Below are 12,715 nucleotides of genomic sequence, written 5' to 3'. Positions count from 1 at the left end.
CCAGGTTATAACAGTTAAACCATTTCTCCAGACCCTGTTTGCATTCTAGTCTTTTTTTGTTTTTTTTCGAGACAGGGTTTCTCTGTGTAGCCCTGGCTGTCCTGGAACTCACTCTGTAGACCAGGCTGGCCTCGAACTCAGAAATCCGCCTACTTCTGCCTCTCAAATGCTGGGCTTAAAGGCGTGCAACACCACTGCCCGGCTTTGCATGTCTAGTCCTTTCTACTAAAGGGTTTTTACTGGGGATCCGTACAAAGGAGCAAAAGTGTAAACAATTAGAAACAAAACCCTAAGCCCCGTATCCCCGTATTGTTGAGAGAAAATGAAAAAGCTCAAGCAAGCCTAGGGTTGTTTTTATTTTTTCCTACACAGGTGGGGTATTGAAATGATGCAGAACTCTTTTTTTTTTTTTTTTTTTTTTTTTTTTGGTTTTTCGAGACAGGGTTTCTCCGTATAGCCCTGGATGTCCTGGAACTCACTCTGTAGACCAGGCTGGCCTCGAACTCAGAAATCCGCCTGCCTCTGCCTCCCGAGTGCTGGGATTAAAGGCGTGCGCTACCTCACCCGGGCGATTCAGAACTCTTTTAAGAGTGACCAAATCCCTCATAAACGTTTCCCTTAGATGCCCCCCATCAAAAACCACGGCTGGAACAACAGTGCTATTTTATTCTAGTTAGTAGGAAGTCTGGCCTTTTTCTATTAAGAGGCCATGGTACATATATAATCACCCAGACTGTCCAGTTAGTGCTCGCTTCCAGCACCCTAGGACTTCCACCTCCGTTCAGCCCCTCCCAGTTCTTCAGCACAGGAGGATTCGACCAGCCAGGCCGGTCGCTCCTGCCGACTGGGGAATCCGACGCTATGCACACAGGACAACCGCCCAAAACGTACACACACACCCACCGACCCTGGTCCTATGGCTCCACGCTCCACCCTGCTCCACCCTGCTCCACCCCGCCCAGCGGCCTCTCTACCCTTTTCTCCCTGTAGCTCCGCCCCTCCTCGCTTGGCCCGCCCCTCGCTGTTACGAGCTCAGGATCGGCGTGAATGAGAGGTTTTTCCCGGAGAGACCACGCTTTCCCTCAAACTCCCCAACGGCTCCGCCTTCCCGCCGGGGCCAGACTCTTCCCAGCGTGCCCGGCGACTCCGGCGTGCGCAGACTTGGAAGGGCAAGGCCTCCCAGGGCCTGGCGGAGGGGCGCGAGGAGCAGGCTGGGAATTGTAGTTCTAGAGCCCGCGAGGGCGGCTAGGAACTGGCAGACGGCAGGACTCATTGTCCCAGTGTGCCCTGCGCCTCAGCCCGCGCGCTCGCAGCTTCTCGCTCTCTCTGCCCGCCCTCCCGCTCCCTTCCTTGCTCGCGCTTTCCTCGCGGATCGAAGAGACTCTAGCTACAGCTTGGGGCTGGGAAGGGAGACGGAGGCCGCAGCTCAGGGAAAGTGAAGCTGCAGTAGTAGCAGTAGGAAGATGTCGGGCGAAGACGAGCAGCAGGAGCAAACTATCGCCGAGGACCTGGTCGTGACCAAGTATAAGATGGGGGGCGACATCGCCAACCGTGAGTGCGGCCTCGGGGGTCTTGGAGTCGAGGCTGAGAGGGAGAGGTTTGGGGCTCTCTCCGGAGGGCTGTGGCGTCTGGGTCTTGCCGAGTGAGCCACTGAGGGGCGCGTGCCGACGCGGCCGGGGGCGACGTGGTGGGGAGATCTGGTGTCGCCCTGGGGACTGAGCAGCCATGCCTGGGCTGGAGGTGCGGGCCGGCGACCGCGAGGAGCGCAGAGAGGGGCCCAGGCATGCTCCGACCCTGGGCGGTTGGTAAGGAGGCAAGGCGCGTCGTCTTCTGCCCATACCCTTCGGTCTGTCCGGATCTATGCTCCCGACTGGCCACCTCGAAAAGGAAGCGGCCAGCTGTTGGCGACGGAAGCGCCCCTCTGCCAGTCGCGGCTCTTGACCCGCGGGAGCTGAGCCGGCACGTGTTGCCAGGTCCCTGTGCGGATCGATGGCTCCCCACTTCCTCTCCTACCGTGCTTCCTCACCACGTGCTTTGCTAAAGTCTTTACTTCAGGTCTTCTTAGTGGGGAACCCCTTCTTCCCTTGACCTAACTCGAGGGGCCGTTGGAAGACACTTCTGGAGCTTCTAAAACAACCTGGCTTTCCTGTATGACCACTGCTCCGGTCTGTGAAGGCGGCCTTTAATATTTGTTCTTAGAGCCTCTACAGTGTTTTGAGGTTCTGCTTAGACAGCTGGGCAAGCCTGTCTATAATACTGAAAAGGAGTGGAGAGAGACACGGATTTTAGGATTATAAGCATTTCTTATATGATCTTTACTCTCCTAACAGTTGTCTGCCACTTGGACAGATAACTTTACTGTTTTCTCTTTCCAGTTCTTCCCCTCCCTTACCCCCTTATTTTTGGGGCTTTCTGTGTGACTTTGGCTGTCCTGGTACTCCCTTAGACCAGGCTGGCCTGAGAGATCCGCCCACCTCAGCGTTCCAGAGTGCTGGGATTAATCTCTCTTGATTTAACATTTTAAAAATTAAAATTCACTTGATAAAAACTGTCTTAGACCTGGCAGTGGTGGCTCACGTCTTTAATCCCAGCACTTGGGTAGAGGCAGGCGGATTTCTGAGTTCCAGGAAAGCCAGGGCTATACAGAGAAACCCTGTCTTGAGGAAAAAAAAAAAAAAAAAACTGCCTTAGGCCTTTAGAATAGACTTGACAGAATACTTGGAAGAAGGTATTTAGGGTGTCTTTGGTTACATCTGAGTTCCTCTGGAATCCAGAGAATAACTAAAACACATAAGAAATCATCAAACCTAGAATTCCCGTGATCATAAAGACATACACAAAATAATAACCTTATTTGGGGTGATGTTTTAGTATTTGCTGTTGGTTTGAATCCGACAAAATCTCCAACCCCACAGGCAACTTCAGATAATAGTTTTGAAACTGGTTACATGTGTTCTTGATATACTGGAAGTAAAGTTTTAGCCCTCTGAATCTTTGAGACCTTAGGTTAATTCCCCTGGGCTTATATACTTAGATATGGGGAAATACAGCCACATAAATTATGATTACTACTTTGTGTCTGGGGAGGGACGGAGGTAACATTTAACAATGCTTCAACTTTGACTCAGCAGTTCTCTACCTCCCCATTGTCCCCGACGCCTATAAATGTCTTTTGGTCTGTTTGTGAGTGTGGGGTGGGTTGCCACAGCATCTTTGGGATGTGTGAGGCCTAAGGCCTAAGTGTCAAATCATGGAGAGGAGAGAAGCTGGTGCTGACCTTATTTTTGGAAGGGAAGGTAGGAAGTAGAGCAGGGTGTGGTGGGCTCACCCTCAGTGCCAGCACATGTGTGGGGAGACAGAGGCAGGCAGGTCTACACTGAATTCTAGGACAGCCAGGGGTATTTCTCAAAAACAAAAAAACAAAACAGACATTAAACATGGGTAGATTATTCCAGGACATAAACCTTTCCTCTCTCTACCTTAGGACAATGAACAGTGTTGGGAGTATTAGACACTAAATTCAGTTTGTGGTCTGGTCAGATGATGAATGCATGCAGGGCTGATGGGTTTCTTCTGTCCCCAGGGGTGCTTCGATCTTTGGTGGAGGCTTCCAGCTCAGGTGTGTCTGTGCTGAGCTTGTGTGAGAAAGGTGATGCCATGATTATGGAAGAGACAGGGAAGATCTTCAAGAAGGAAAAGGAAATGAAGAAAGGTAAGAAGGGGAAAACCCTCCCTCTTGATTTCTCCTATTTGAACCCAGCCACCTAGTCGCCCTCCCGGAACACCCCGCCCGCCCACCCCCCACCCCCGCCACCCCAATCCCTGGTTAAGCTATTTGGAAATCTAAGTAGCAAGTGGAATGGGTACAGTGTCCTTCCCAGATTAAACCGAAAACCAGTCCCCTTCAACTTTTCTAAAGGGCAGGAGGTGTTCCCAGGCGAGAACAAGGCAGTAAGGTTGATGGTTCTTTTTACAGGTATTGCCTTTCCTACCAGCATTTCCGTAAATAACTGTGTGTGTCACTTCTCCCCTTTGAAGAGTGACCAGGACTACATACTCAAGGAAGGTGACTTGGTAAAAATGTAAGGCTGAGCTGTTCTGGAGTATCTGTCATTTTCCTGTGTGTGCACACTGTTGGTTTCTAATGCAGTGCTGTTTTGCCTTCCAGTGACCTTGGGGTTCATGTGGATGGCTTCATTGCCAATGTGGCTCACACTTTTGTAATTGGTGTAGCTCAGGTAGGTAGCATGCTTTTGAACTTTGCTAAGTCTTGATATGGGGATATCCTGCCATTTGTTTTTAATCTCCGTTGTAGTACCACAAAGTTTGGTCACCCATTAGTGGTCTTTCCGGAATAATGCAGGATATATTTCTTTATTTACAGGGGACCCAGGTAACAGGGCGGAAAGCAGATGTCATTAAGGCGGCTCACCTATGCGCTGAAGCTGCCTTACGACTGGTCAAACCTGGAAACCAGGTAAGGCACTTCCTTGTAATTCCAGAGCTTGACAGAGGGAAAAAGATGAATCGGACATTTATAAACAACAACTGAGTGCCTACTATCCATGCAAGGTATAGGGGATGTATTTATTCCTGTGGAACCTATAAAAGCCATTCTTAGATTTTTGTTTGTGTGTTTTGACCCCAAAATAATTTGAGGTGTATAACAGAAACAATTTTTTACAGTTGTGTGTGAGTGCCGGGTGTGGTGGTGTGTGTGTGCTGAGTACGCACACTGTGCTCAGTTTGTATTCATTCCCCTGATTAAATTCTCTGTGTCCTTCTGATAACCACTTCAGAGTTTTCTAGCACTTTAAAGGTACCTAGCCTGTAGTAAGTTAGGCTAGTTGTTTTGTTTTGTTTTTTTTCTTTTTACTGGCTATTTGCATAATGGTTAGTCTATAGCTATTGAGTCAGATGCAGTCTATGAGCTCAACTTTTTAAGTCATCTTTTCTTCCCTGGTGTCCTGATAACATCCTCCTCCCCTGGGATCACGTGTGTGATCAAATTTCCTCATCTGTAAACTAGGAAAAGTGTCCGAGGGACCAGTAGCCTGAATGAGGAGGACTGATAGGGTCAGCAAGATGTCTCAATGGGTAAGGGCCCTTTGCACTCTGCCTGGTGGCCTGTTTGATCCCTAGGGCCTACCTGATAGAAAACAAGAACTGGCCCGAGCTGTGGTGGGTAAAAATGTAAGGAGAGGCAGAGGCAGGCGGATTTCTGAGTTCAAGGCCAGCCTGATCTACAGAGTGAGTTCCAGGACAGCCAGGGCTACAGAGAAACCCTGTCTTGAAAAAAATCCAAAACCAAAAAAAAAAAAAAAAAAAAAAAAAAAAAAAAAAAAACAAGCCCTAGGACTTACATTTACTTAGTAATAATAAATGTATGCACACACTAAATAATGTTATTTTCTTTTGCTTGTCTTGAAACATCTCATATATTGTGTATGCCAGGCTGGCCTTGAACTCAGGTTCTCCTGCTTCTGTCTCCCAAGTTCTGGTAGTAAAGGCACTACTTTGCCAGGCACAGATTTTTTTTGTTGTTGTTTATTTTTTGCTTTTCGAGACAGGGTTTTTCTGTATAACCCTGGCTGTCCTGGAACTCAGTTTGTAGACCAGGCTGGCCTCAAACTCAGAAATCCACCTGCCTCTGCCTCCAGAGTGCTGGGATTAAAGGTGTGCGCCACCACACCTGGCTTAGGCGCAGATTTTTATTTTTGTTTTTATTTTATTTTATTTTGTAAATTAGGGACAAATATTTTTGTTACTATTTGTTCTCTAAATGCCAAGGCCAGTGATTCTCACATAACCCCATCATTTCTACAAACAAACTTATACTTATATCCAGGGGAGGGTGGCATATGCCTTTATTCCCAGCACTGGGGATACATCAGATTAGGCATACAGAATTTATAAGCCTTTACAGGTTCCACAGGAAGAAATTACATCCCTAGTCTTGTTGAGAAATAGGGGTTTATAGCAAGATTTCTCTAAAAATACTCGCTTAGCTTTGGATAAGTTAGTTAACCTTTTTGAGTCTGTTTCCCTGTTCTCTGGATTGGGGTATATAGATTTGCTCTGTTGTCTCCTTGGATCATGTTTATGCAAATTTTTTGTGGGGTGAGACAGGGTTTCTTTCCTGTAGCCCTACTGTCCTAGACTCTATAGACCAAGCTGGCCTTGAGCTCAGAGATCCTCCTACATTTGCCTCCCAAGTGCTGGGACCCTTCCCTGGATATGAGTTTGTAGATGTGATGGGTTGTGTGAGAGTCATTGGCATTTGATAAAGGATGTTAGAAATCTGCCGTGAGAAAGGGTAGGCAGCAGACAGTCTCACCTGTCATTTGCTCTTCTAGAACACACAAGTGACTGAAGCATGGAACAAGGTTGCTCACTCATTTAACTGCACACCAATAGAAGGTGAGACCTCAAATAACCGGATCAATTAAGGCTCCATCCTGGCTCTGGCTTTGTCTAAGGCAGAAACCTCTCCATACCTTGTTTCCATAGTCATGTATAATCTACTTATATGAGTGGGCTTGGAAGCCATCAAGGGGCCCTATAGCCCTGTAGCTGGTACCATAGGTTTTATCCTGTCTGCAGGTATGCTGTCACACCAATTGAAGCAGCATGTGATTGATGGAGAGAAGACGATTATTCAGAACCCTACAGACCAGCAGAAGTAAGCCCAGCCCCGTTTGTCTTTTGCTGTCAGATGTTGTCTTATGTCTGTGTGTCTGTCTACTCCTGGAGCAAGTGGCACACCTACTTGGTTTGGGTGATGAGAACTGAACTTGGGTCCTGTAAGAGGAGTGTTTGCTCTTAACTACTGAACGATCTTTGCGTTTGAGGGGCAGCTTGTAGCAATGCCCCGTCTTCTAATGCTGAGGTCACAGGCTTGCTCCCCTATATCTGGCTTTTGTACTCTTAGGGTTCCTTCTCTGTTCCTTTTAGGAAGGACCATGAAAAGGCAGAATTTGAGGTGCATGAGGTTTATGCTGTGGATGTCCTCGTCAGCTCAGGAGAAGGCAAGGCCAAAGATGCAGGACAGAGAACCACCATCTACAAGCGAGACCCCTCTAAACAATATGGCCTGAAAATGAAAACTTCACGTGCCTTTTTCAGTGAGGTGGAACGGCGTTTTGATGCCATGCCGTTTACTTTAAGGTACTACGTGTAGCAAGAATAGTACTGGGAAACCAGTCTGACACTGTACACCCAGGAATGGTTTCTCATCCCTTGGCCCTCCCTCCTTCCCTCCCTTGCTCTCCTGCCCAGACTTGTAGCTCCTGACTGAATGCACGTCCCCTGTTCCACCCATCTCCTTGTTGAATATAACATGGAACAACCCCAAACATAATTTCTGCACAAAGATAGCAGTGATTTAAGAACATTCATGACAGTGTGGTGGCAGATGCTTGTGATGTCAGCACTCCAGGGGCGGGAGATCAAGAGTTTTAAGGCAGCCTGAGCTGCATTGAGCAAAACCCTGTCTTGAACAGCAGGGCCATTCAATGTGCAGTTGTAGCCCAAGAACTGTGTAAGACTGCCAACCTAAGTTCAACCCCTGAAACTCATTTAAGAGTAGAAGGGAACCAGCTTCACATGGTTGTCCCTTGACCCCCATCTCCAGTCATACATGCAGTCCCACACTAATACAGAAATGATGACGCCTGATAGGTGTTAAGGAAACCTGAATCCCATCTCTCCCCAGAGCATTTGAAGATGAGAAGAAGGCTCGAATGGGTGTGGTAGAGTGTGCCAAACATGAGTTACTACAGCCATTTAACGTTCTCTATGAGAAGGAGGGTGAGTTCTAAGTGTTTTCATTCAAGACCTCCCTCCCCTACACCTTCAGAAAAAAACTAACTTTTTGCTTTCCCATAGGTGAGTTTGTTGCCCAGTTTAAATTTACAGTTCTACTCATGCCCAACGGCCCCATGCGGATAACCAGTGGTCCCTTTGAGCCTGACCTGTACAAGTCTGAGCTGGAGGTTCAGGATGCAGAGCTGAAGGTTAGTGTTGAATGGAATGTGAACATTGTGGACGTCCTGGAAAGATTTCCAAAGTACTACTGCACTTTGTGATCCCGCATTGCTCAGGACACCTGCTTCTGTTTTCCAGGCTCTTCTCCAGAGTTCTGCAAGTAGAAAAACCCAGAAAAAGAAGAAAAAGAAGGTGTGTGATGTTAATAATGGGTGGGTTGCAAGCTCACCGCCTGCTCTTGACACACCAGCATACAAATCACTTGTCTTTCTCCTGTCTGTAGGCCTCCAAGACTGCAGAGAATGCCACCAGTGGAGAGACCTTAGAAGAGAATGGAGCTGGGGACTGAGGTGGGTCCCCTCCCCAGCTTGTCATTCCTGCCTCACCCCCTCCCACCGCACCCCAGGCTCTGTCAAGTGCAGTTCGTCTTCTCCACCCAAGACTACCAGCAGAGCGGGGGTTCTCCAGCCCTCATCCCGGTCCCCAACCCACCCACCCACTCCTTTCAACAAAAAACCAGCTCCGACTGACTCTGGTGTTGGGAGGCCAGGCTTCCCAGCCACCGAAGACTACTTTTAGTAGAAAAGAAATTGAATAATAAAATCAGGAGTCAAAATCCACCGTCGTCAAGCCCCTCTTTCTAGCCTTTTCTACTCTGCTTGGTCAAGGTTTGTGGCCCAACTACAAAACAGAAAGGAGCGAGGTTATCCATCAACATGGAGGCCTTGGCTGGGGTTTTTATGTTACTGACAACATTTCCCTGGAGGGATTTTTGTTTTTCTTTTCTGTTTCCCCCATCTGTCATCACGTGTTTAATCTGCCCTCAAAGAGGGCTGGCTGTGGTGGCAGATTCCTTGTGACCTGCTTAGGCAGGGTGTCTAGGCCCTTCCTATTTCTAGAAGCTGAATTCTCCATTAAGAAGAGATTTTTTTATCTACTGAATGAATCCTCATTTGTAAAATTTTTAGCCATTTTTGTTCTGTACAGTCCCTCAATCCTTCCACCCATTTTCACAAAATTGTAAGTCATACCTTGTTTCCGGCCATCTGGATCCAGTGCATTTTCCCTCACTTGATGATTTTAGGCCCTACATTGAACATCCCAGTGGGTTTTTTTTCCCCTGTTTAAATTGTTTGGTGTGTAAGGTGGGGTGGAGTTGGTTTGAAACAGGGTCTCACTAACTCCAGCTGGCTTCAAACTATGTCAACCAGGCTAGCCCTCACAGAGAGCCTCCTCAGTGCTAGAATTAAGGTGTGCACCACCACACCCAGCTACCTACTTTTGAGTTTCCTCTCTTGAAAGAAAAACCAGGAACCAGAGGAGTAGACTGAAGAGAACTGGCTTTTGGAAGCTGTGGACTTGGATGCTTGCTGGGGGGTTGTAGAGAAGTTACAATTTGTACCTCTGGCATGCTGTCCCAGGGAACTAAGGCTGAGGTTTTTGAAATGACATGGCATTAAAATAAATTTGGATTTGCTCACTGTTGTGTGTTCTCTTTGTGGTGGGGATGGAACAGTTTAAGACAGGATTTCTCTGTGTAACTTGGACACACACACACACACTTGCTTCCTGAGTGAAGCATCACTTCCCCTGGGGCTGTCTTAAGCTTTTCCAGTTCTTTGATAGAGGTTGGAAGCATTGTCACTCAAGGAAGTGATGATCAACTGAAGGGCTATCTGGGCTTACAAGTGGGTTTGGTTTGGTTTTGATTTTTTTTGAGACACAGTTTCTCTATGTAGCCCTGGCTATCCTGGAATTCACTCTGTAGACCAGGCTAGCCTAGAACTCAGAAATCCACTTGCCTTTTCCTGGGGTCCTTGTATAGACCAGGCTGGCCCTGAACTCTCAGGTCTTTCTGCCTCTGTCAGGTTCCCAAATGCTACAATTAAAACCAGGTGATGTAACATCACCTGGTTTTAGAAAATCAAATGAATGCTCTTAATCTGGAACACAAGCCTTGTTAGTACTGGGGGGCACTTATGTGCATGGCAAGTTGGCCATTAGGGCCTGAGTTGTACACACATCTGTCTGAACGGTGCAGTCACAATGTGCTGAGCTGGAGGTGTCTACATGCTAGGCAAGCACTCTACCAACTAAGTGAAAGCCCTGGTCACCCAAAATACCTGTTAGACAAGTTTTCAGTGTCAAGCTATGGTGGTTGGAGTAACTGGTTAAAATTGTTTTAGTTTTACTATTTAAGAAGCACTGCTGAACCATGAATACTTCAGGGAGCAAAGCTAAATGTCCTCTAAAGCAAAGAGTAGGTTTGGGTTGGTTTTCCTGGACTCTTGAAACAGCTACTTTATGAATTAGATTCTTTTTTTTTTTTTTTTTTTTTTTTTTGTTTTTCGAGACAGGGTTTCTCTGTATAGCCCTGGCTGTCCTGGAGCTCACTTTGTAGACCAGGCTGGCCTCGAACTCAGAAATCCGCCTACCTCTGCCTCCCGAGTGCTGGGATTAAAGGCGTGCGCCACCACACCCGGCTTTTTTTTTAGGTTTTTTGAGACAGGGTTTCTCTGTGTAGCCCTAGCTGTCCTGAAACTCTAGACCAGGCTGGCCTCGGAACTCAGAAATCCGCTTGCCTCTGCCTCCCTAGTGCTGGGATTAAAGGCACACCCCACCATGCCGGGTTTATGAATTAAATTCTTAAAGGCATGGTAATAGGGCTGAAGAGATGGCTTAGTTGTTAAGAGCATTGACTGCTCTTCCAGAGATCCTGAGTTCAATTCCCAGTAACCACATGGTGGCTCACAACCATCTGTAATGAGAGCTGATTCCCTCTTCTGGGGTCTGAAGACAGCAACAATGTACTCACATGAAATTAATTAATTAAAAGAAGTCATGGTAATCCTCTTGCCTCAGCCTCTGACCCTGGTGATCTTGGTGTATGTATGCCACCACACCTGATTGGCTGTTGGCTGTTAGTGGGCATTCTGATTGACACACTATGGAGATGGGATAATGTAGAGAAGTCTTCCTCAATTTTTCTGCAAACCCCAAACCACAAGAAGCAAACTAAATATGAGCCAGATTCTTTTTTTTTGTTTGTTTGTTTGTTTTTGTTTGTTTTTCGAGACAGGGTTTTTCTGTGTAGCCCTGGCTGTCCTGGCACTCACTTTGTAGACCAGGCTGGCCTCGAACTCAGAAATCCGCCTGCCTCTGCCTCCCGAGTGCTGGGATTAAAGGCGTGCGCCACCACGCCCGGCTCCTGAGCCAGATTCTTTCAGAGTTCATATAAACTGGTAATACAGATGGGTTTGTAAAATGTTTTCTCGCCTGGCAGTGGTGGCGCACACCTTTAATCCCAGAACTTGGGAGGCAGAGGCAGGCAGATTTCTGAGTTTGAGGCCAGCCTGCTCTACAGAGTGAGTTCCAGGACAGCCAGGGCTACACAGAGAAATCCTGTCTCGAAAAAATAAATAAAATGTTTTCTCTTAGTTTGAGACACTAGCTCAGGCTGTAAAATCATCCTGTTGGGGATTTTATCTGGATTTTTAAAATGTCAACTGGAGGTGGACCTGTGGTCCAGTTAACAGGGCTTATCTGTCATACATGAAGCCCTAAGGTTGGGTTCCCAGGTCTACTGAGTGTATGCCCACAACTCTAGTATTTAGAAGAGGAGACAGGCAAAAGGGTGGTGAGCTCAAATCAGCCTGAACAATAATTCATTTAGCTAAATCCCTTCTCAAATTTTTTTTTTTTTTTTTTTGGTTTTTCGAGACAGGGTTTCTCTGTGTAGCCCTGGCTGTCCTGGCACTCACGTTGTAGACCAGGCTGGCCTCGAACTCAGAAATCCGCCTGCCTGTGCCTCCTGAGTGCTGGGATTAAAGGCGTGTGCCACCACGCCGGGCCCTTCTCAAAATTTGAGAGTCTATTTTTTTTGTTTTGTTTTGTTTTTGGAGATAGGGTTTCTCTGTATAGCCCTGGCTGTCCTGAAACTCACTTTGTGACCAGGCTGACCGAGAACTCAGAAATCTGCCTGCCTCTGCCTCCCAAGTGCTGGTATTTTCTTTATATACATTTCAAATGTTATCTCAAAAGTTCCCTATACCCTCCCCGCACCCTGCTCCCCTACCCACCTACTCCCACTTCTTGGCCCTGGCATTCCCCTGTACTGGGGCACATAAAGTTTGCAATACCAAGGGGCCTCTCTTCCCAATGATGGCCGACTAGGCCATCTTCTGCTACATATGCGGCTAGCTACACAAGCTCTGGGGGTACTGGTTAGTTCATATTGTTGTTCCACCTATAGGGTTGCAGACCCCTTTAGCTCCTTGGGTACTTTCTTTTTTTTTTTTTTTTTCGAGACAGGGTTTCTCTGTGTAGCCCTGGCTGTCCTGGCACTCACTTTGTAGACCAGGCTGGCCTCGAACTCAGAAATCCGCCTGCCTCTGCCTCCCGAGTGCTGGGACTAAAGGCGTGCGCCACCACGCCCGGCCCCCTTGGGTACTTTCTGAAAGTCTATCTTTTAATCATGAGGCAGAAGCAGACAGATCTCAGTGAGCTGAGAAGCCAACTAGTTTCATGGCAAGTTCTAGGAGAGCCAGGGTACACAGAGAAACCCTGTCTCGAAAAACCAAAAAAGAATAAGAAGTTTGAAGGGCTTAATTGTGTGTAGAGGTACCCACCATTCATCCCAGTGTTCTGGAGACAAAAGCACACAGATCTTGAGTTCCAGAAGAGACAAGGACTATCTTTTAGACCACGTGAAGAAGGAAATTTGAAAGGC

General features: G+C 47.4%; 1 protein-coding gene across 1 annotated transcript; it reads left to right on the top strand.

Moving 5' to 3' along the window:
- Positions 1 to 1,270: 1,270 nt before the first annotated feature.
- On the top strand, positions 1,271 to 9,462 carry Pa2g4 (proliferation-associated 2G4). The gene is made up of 12 exons (XM_021173818.3): positions 1,271 to 1,551; positions 3,584 to 3,712; positions 3,977 to 4,082; positions 4,169 to 4,238; positions 4,385 to 4,477; positions 6,357 to 6,420; positions 6,604 to 6,682; positions 6,955 to 7,167; positions 7,715 to 7,809; positions 7,888 to 8,015; positions 8,125 to 8,178; positions 8,270 to 9,462. Exons 1-12 carry the CDS (start codon positions 1,464 to 1,466, stop codon positions 8,333 to 8,335), a joined length of 1,185 nt encoding a protein of 394 aa, XP_021029477.1. The 5' UTR covers positions 1,271 to 1,463; the 3' UTR covers positions 8,336 to 9,462.
- Positions 9,463 to 12,715: the final 3,253 nt, after the last annotated feature.

Source organism: Mus caroli, unplaced genomic scaffold, assembly GCF_978045245.1.
Source record: "Mus caroli unplaced genomic scaffold, Mus_caroli_1 scaffold_9, whole genome shotgun sequence".
Lineage (NCBI taxonomy): Eukaryota > Metazoa > Chordata > Mammalia > Rodentia > Muridae > Mus > Mus caroli.
Note: the sequence above shows the minus strand (reverse complement) of the source record. Positions and strands in the feature narration are given on the sequence as shown.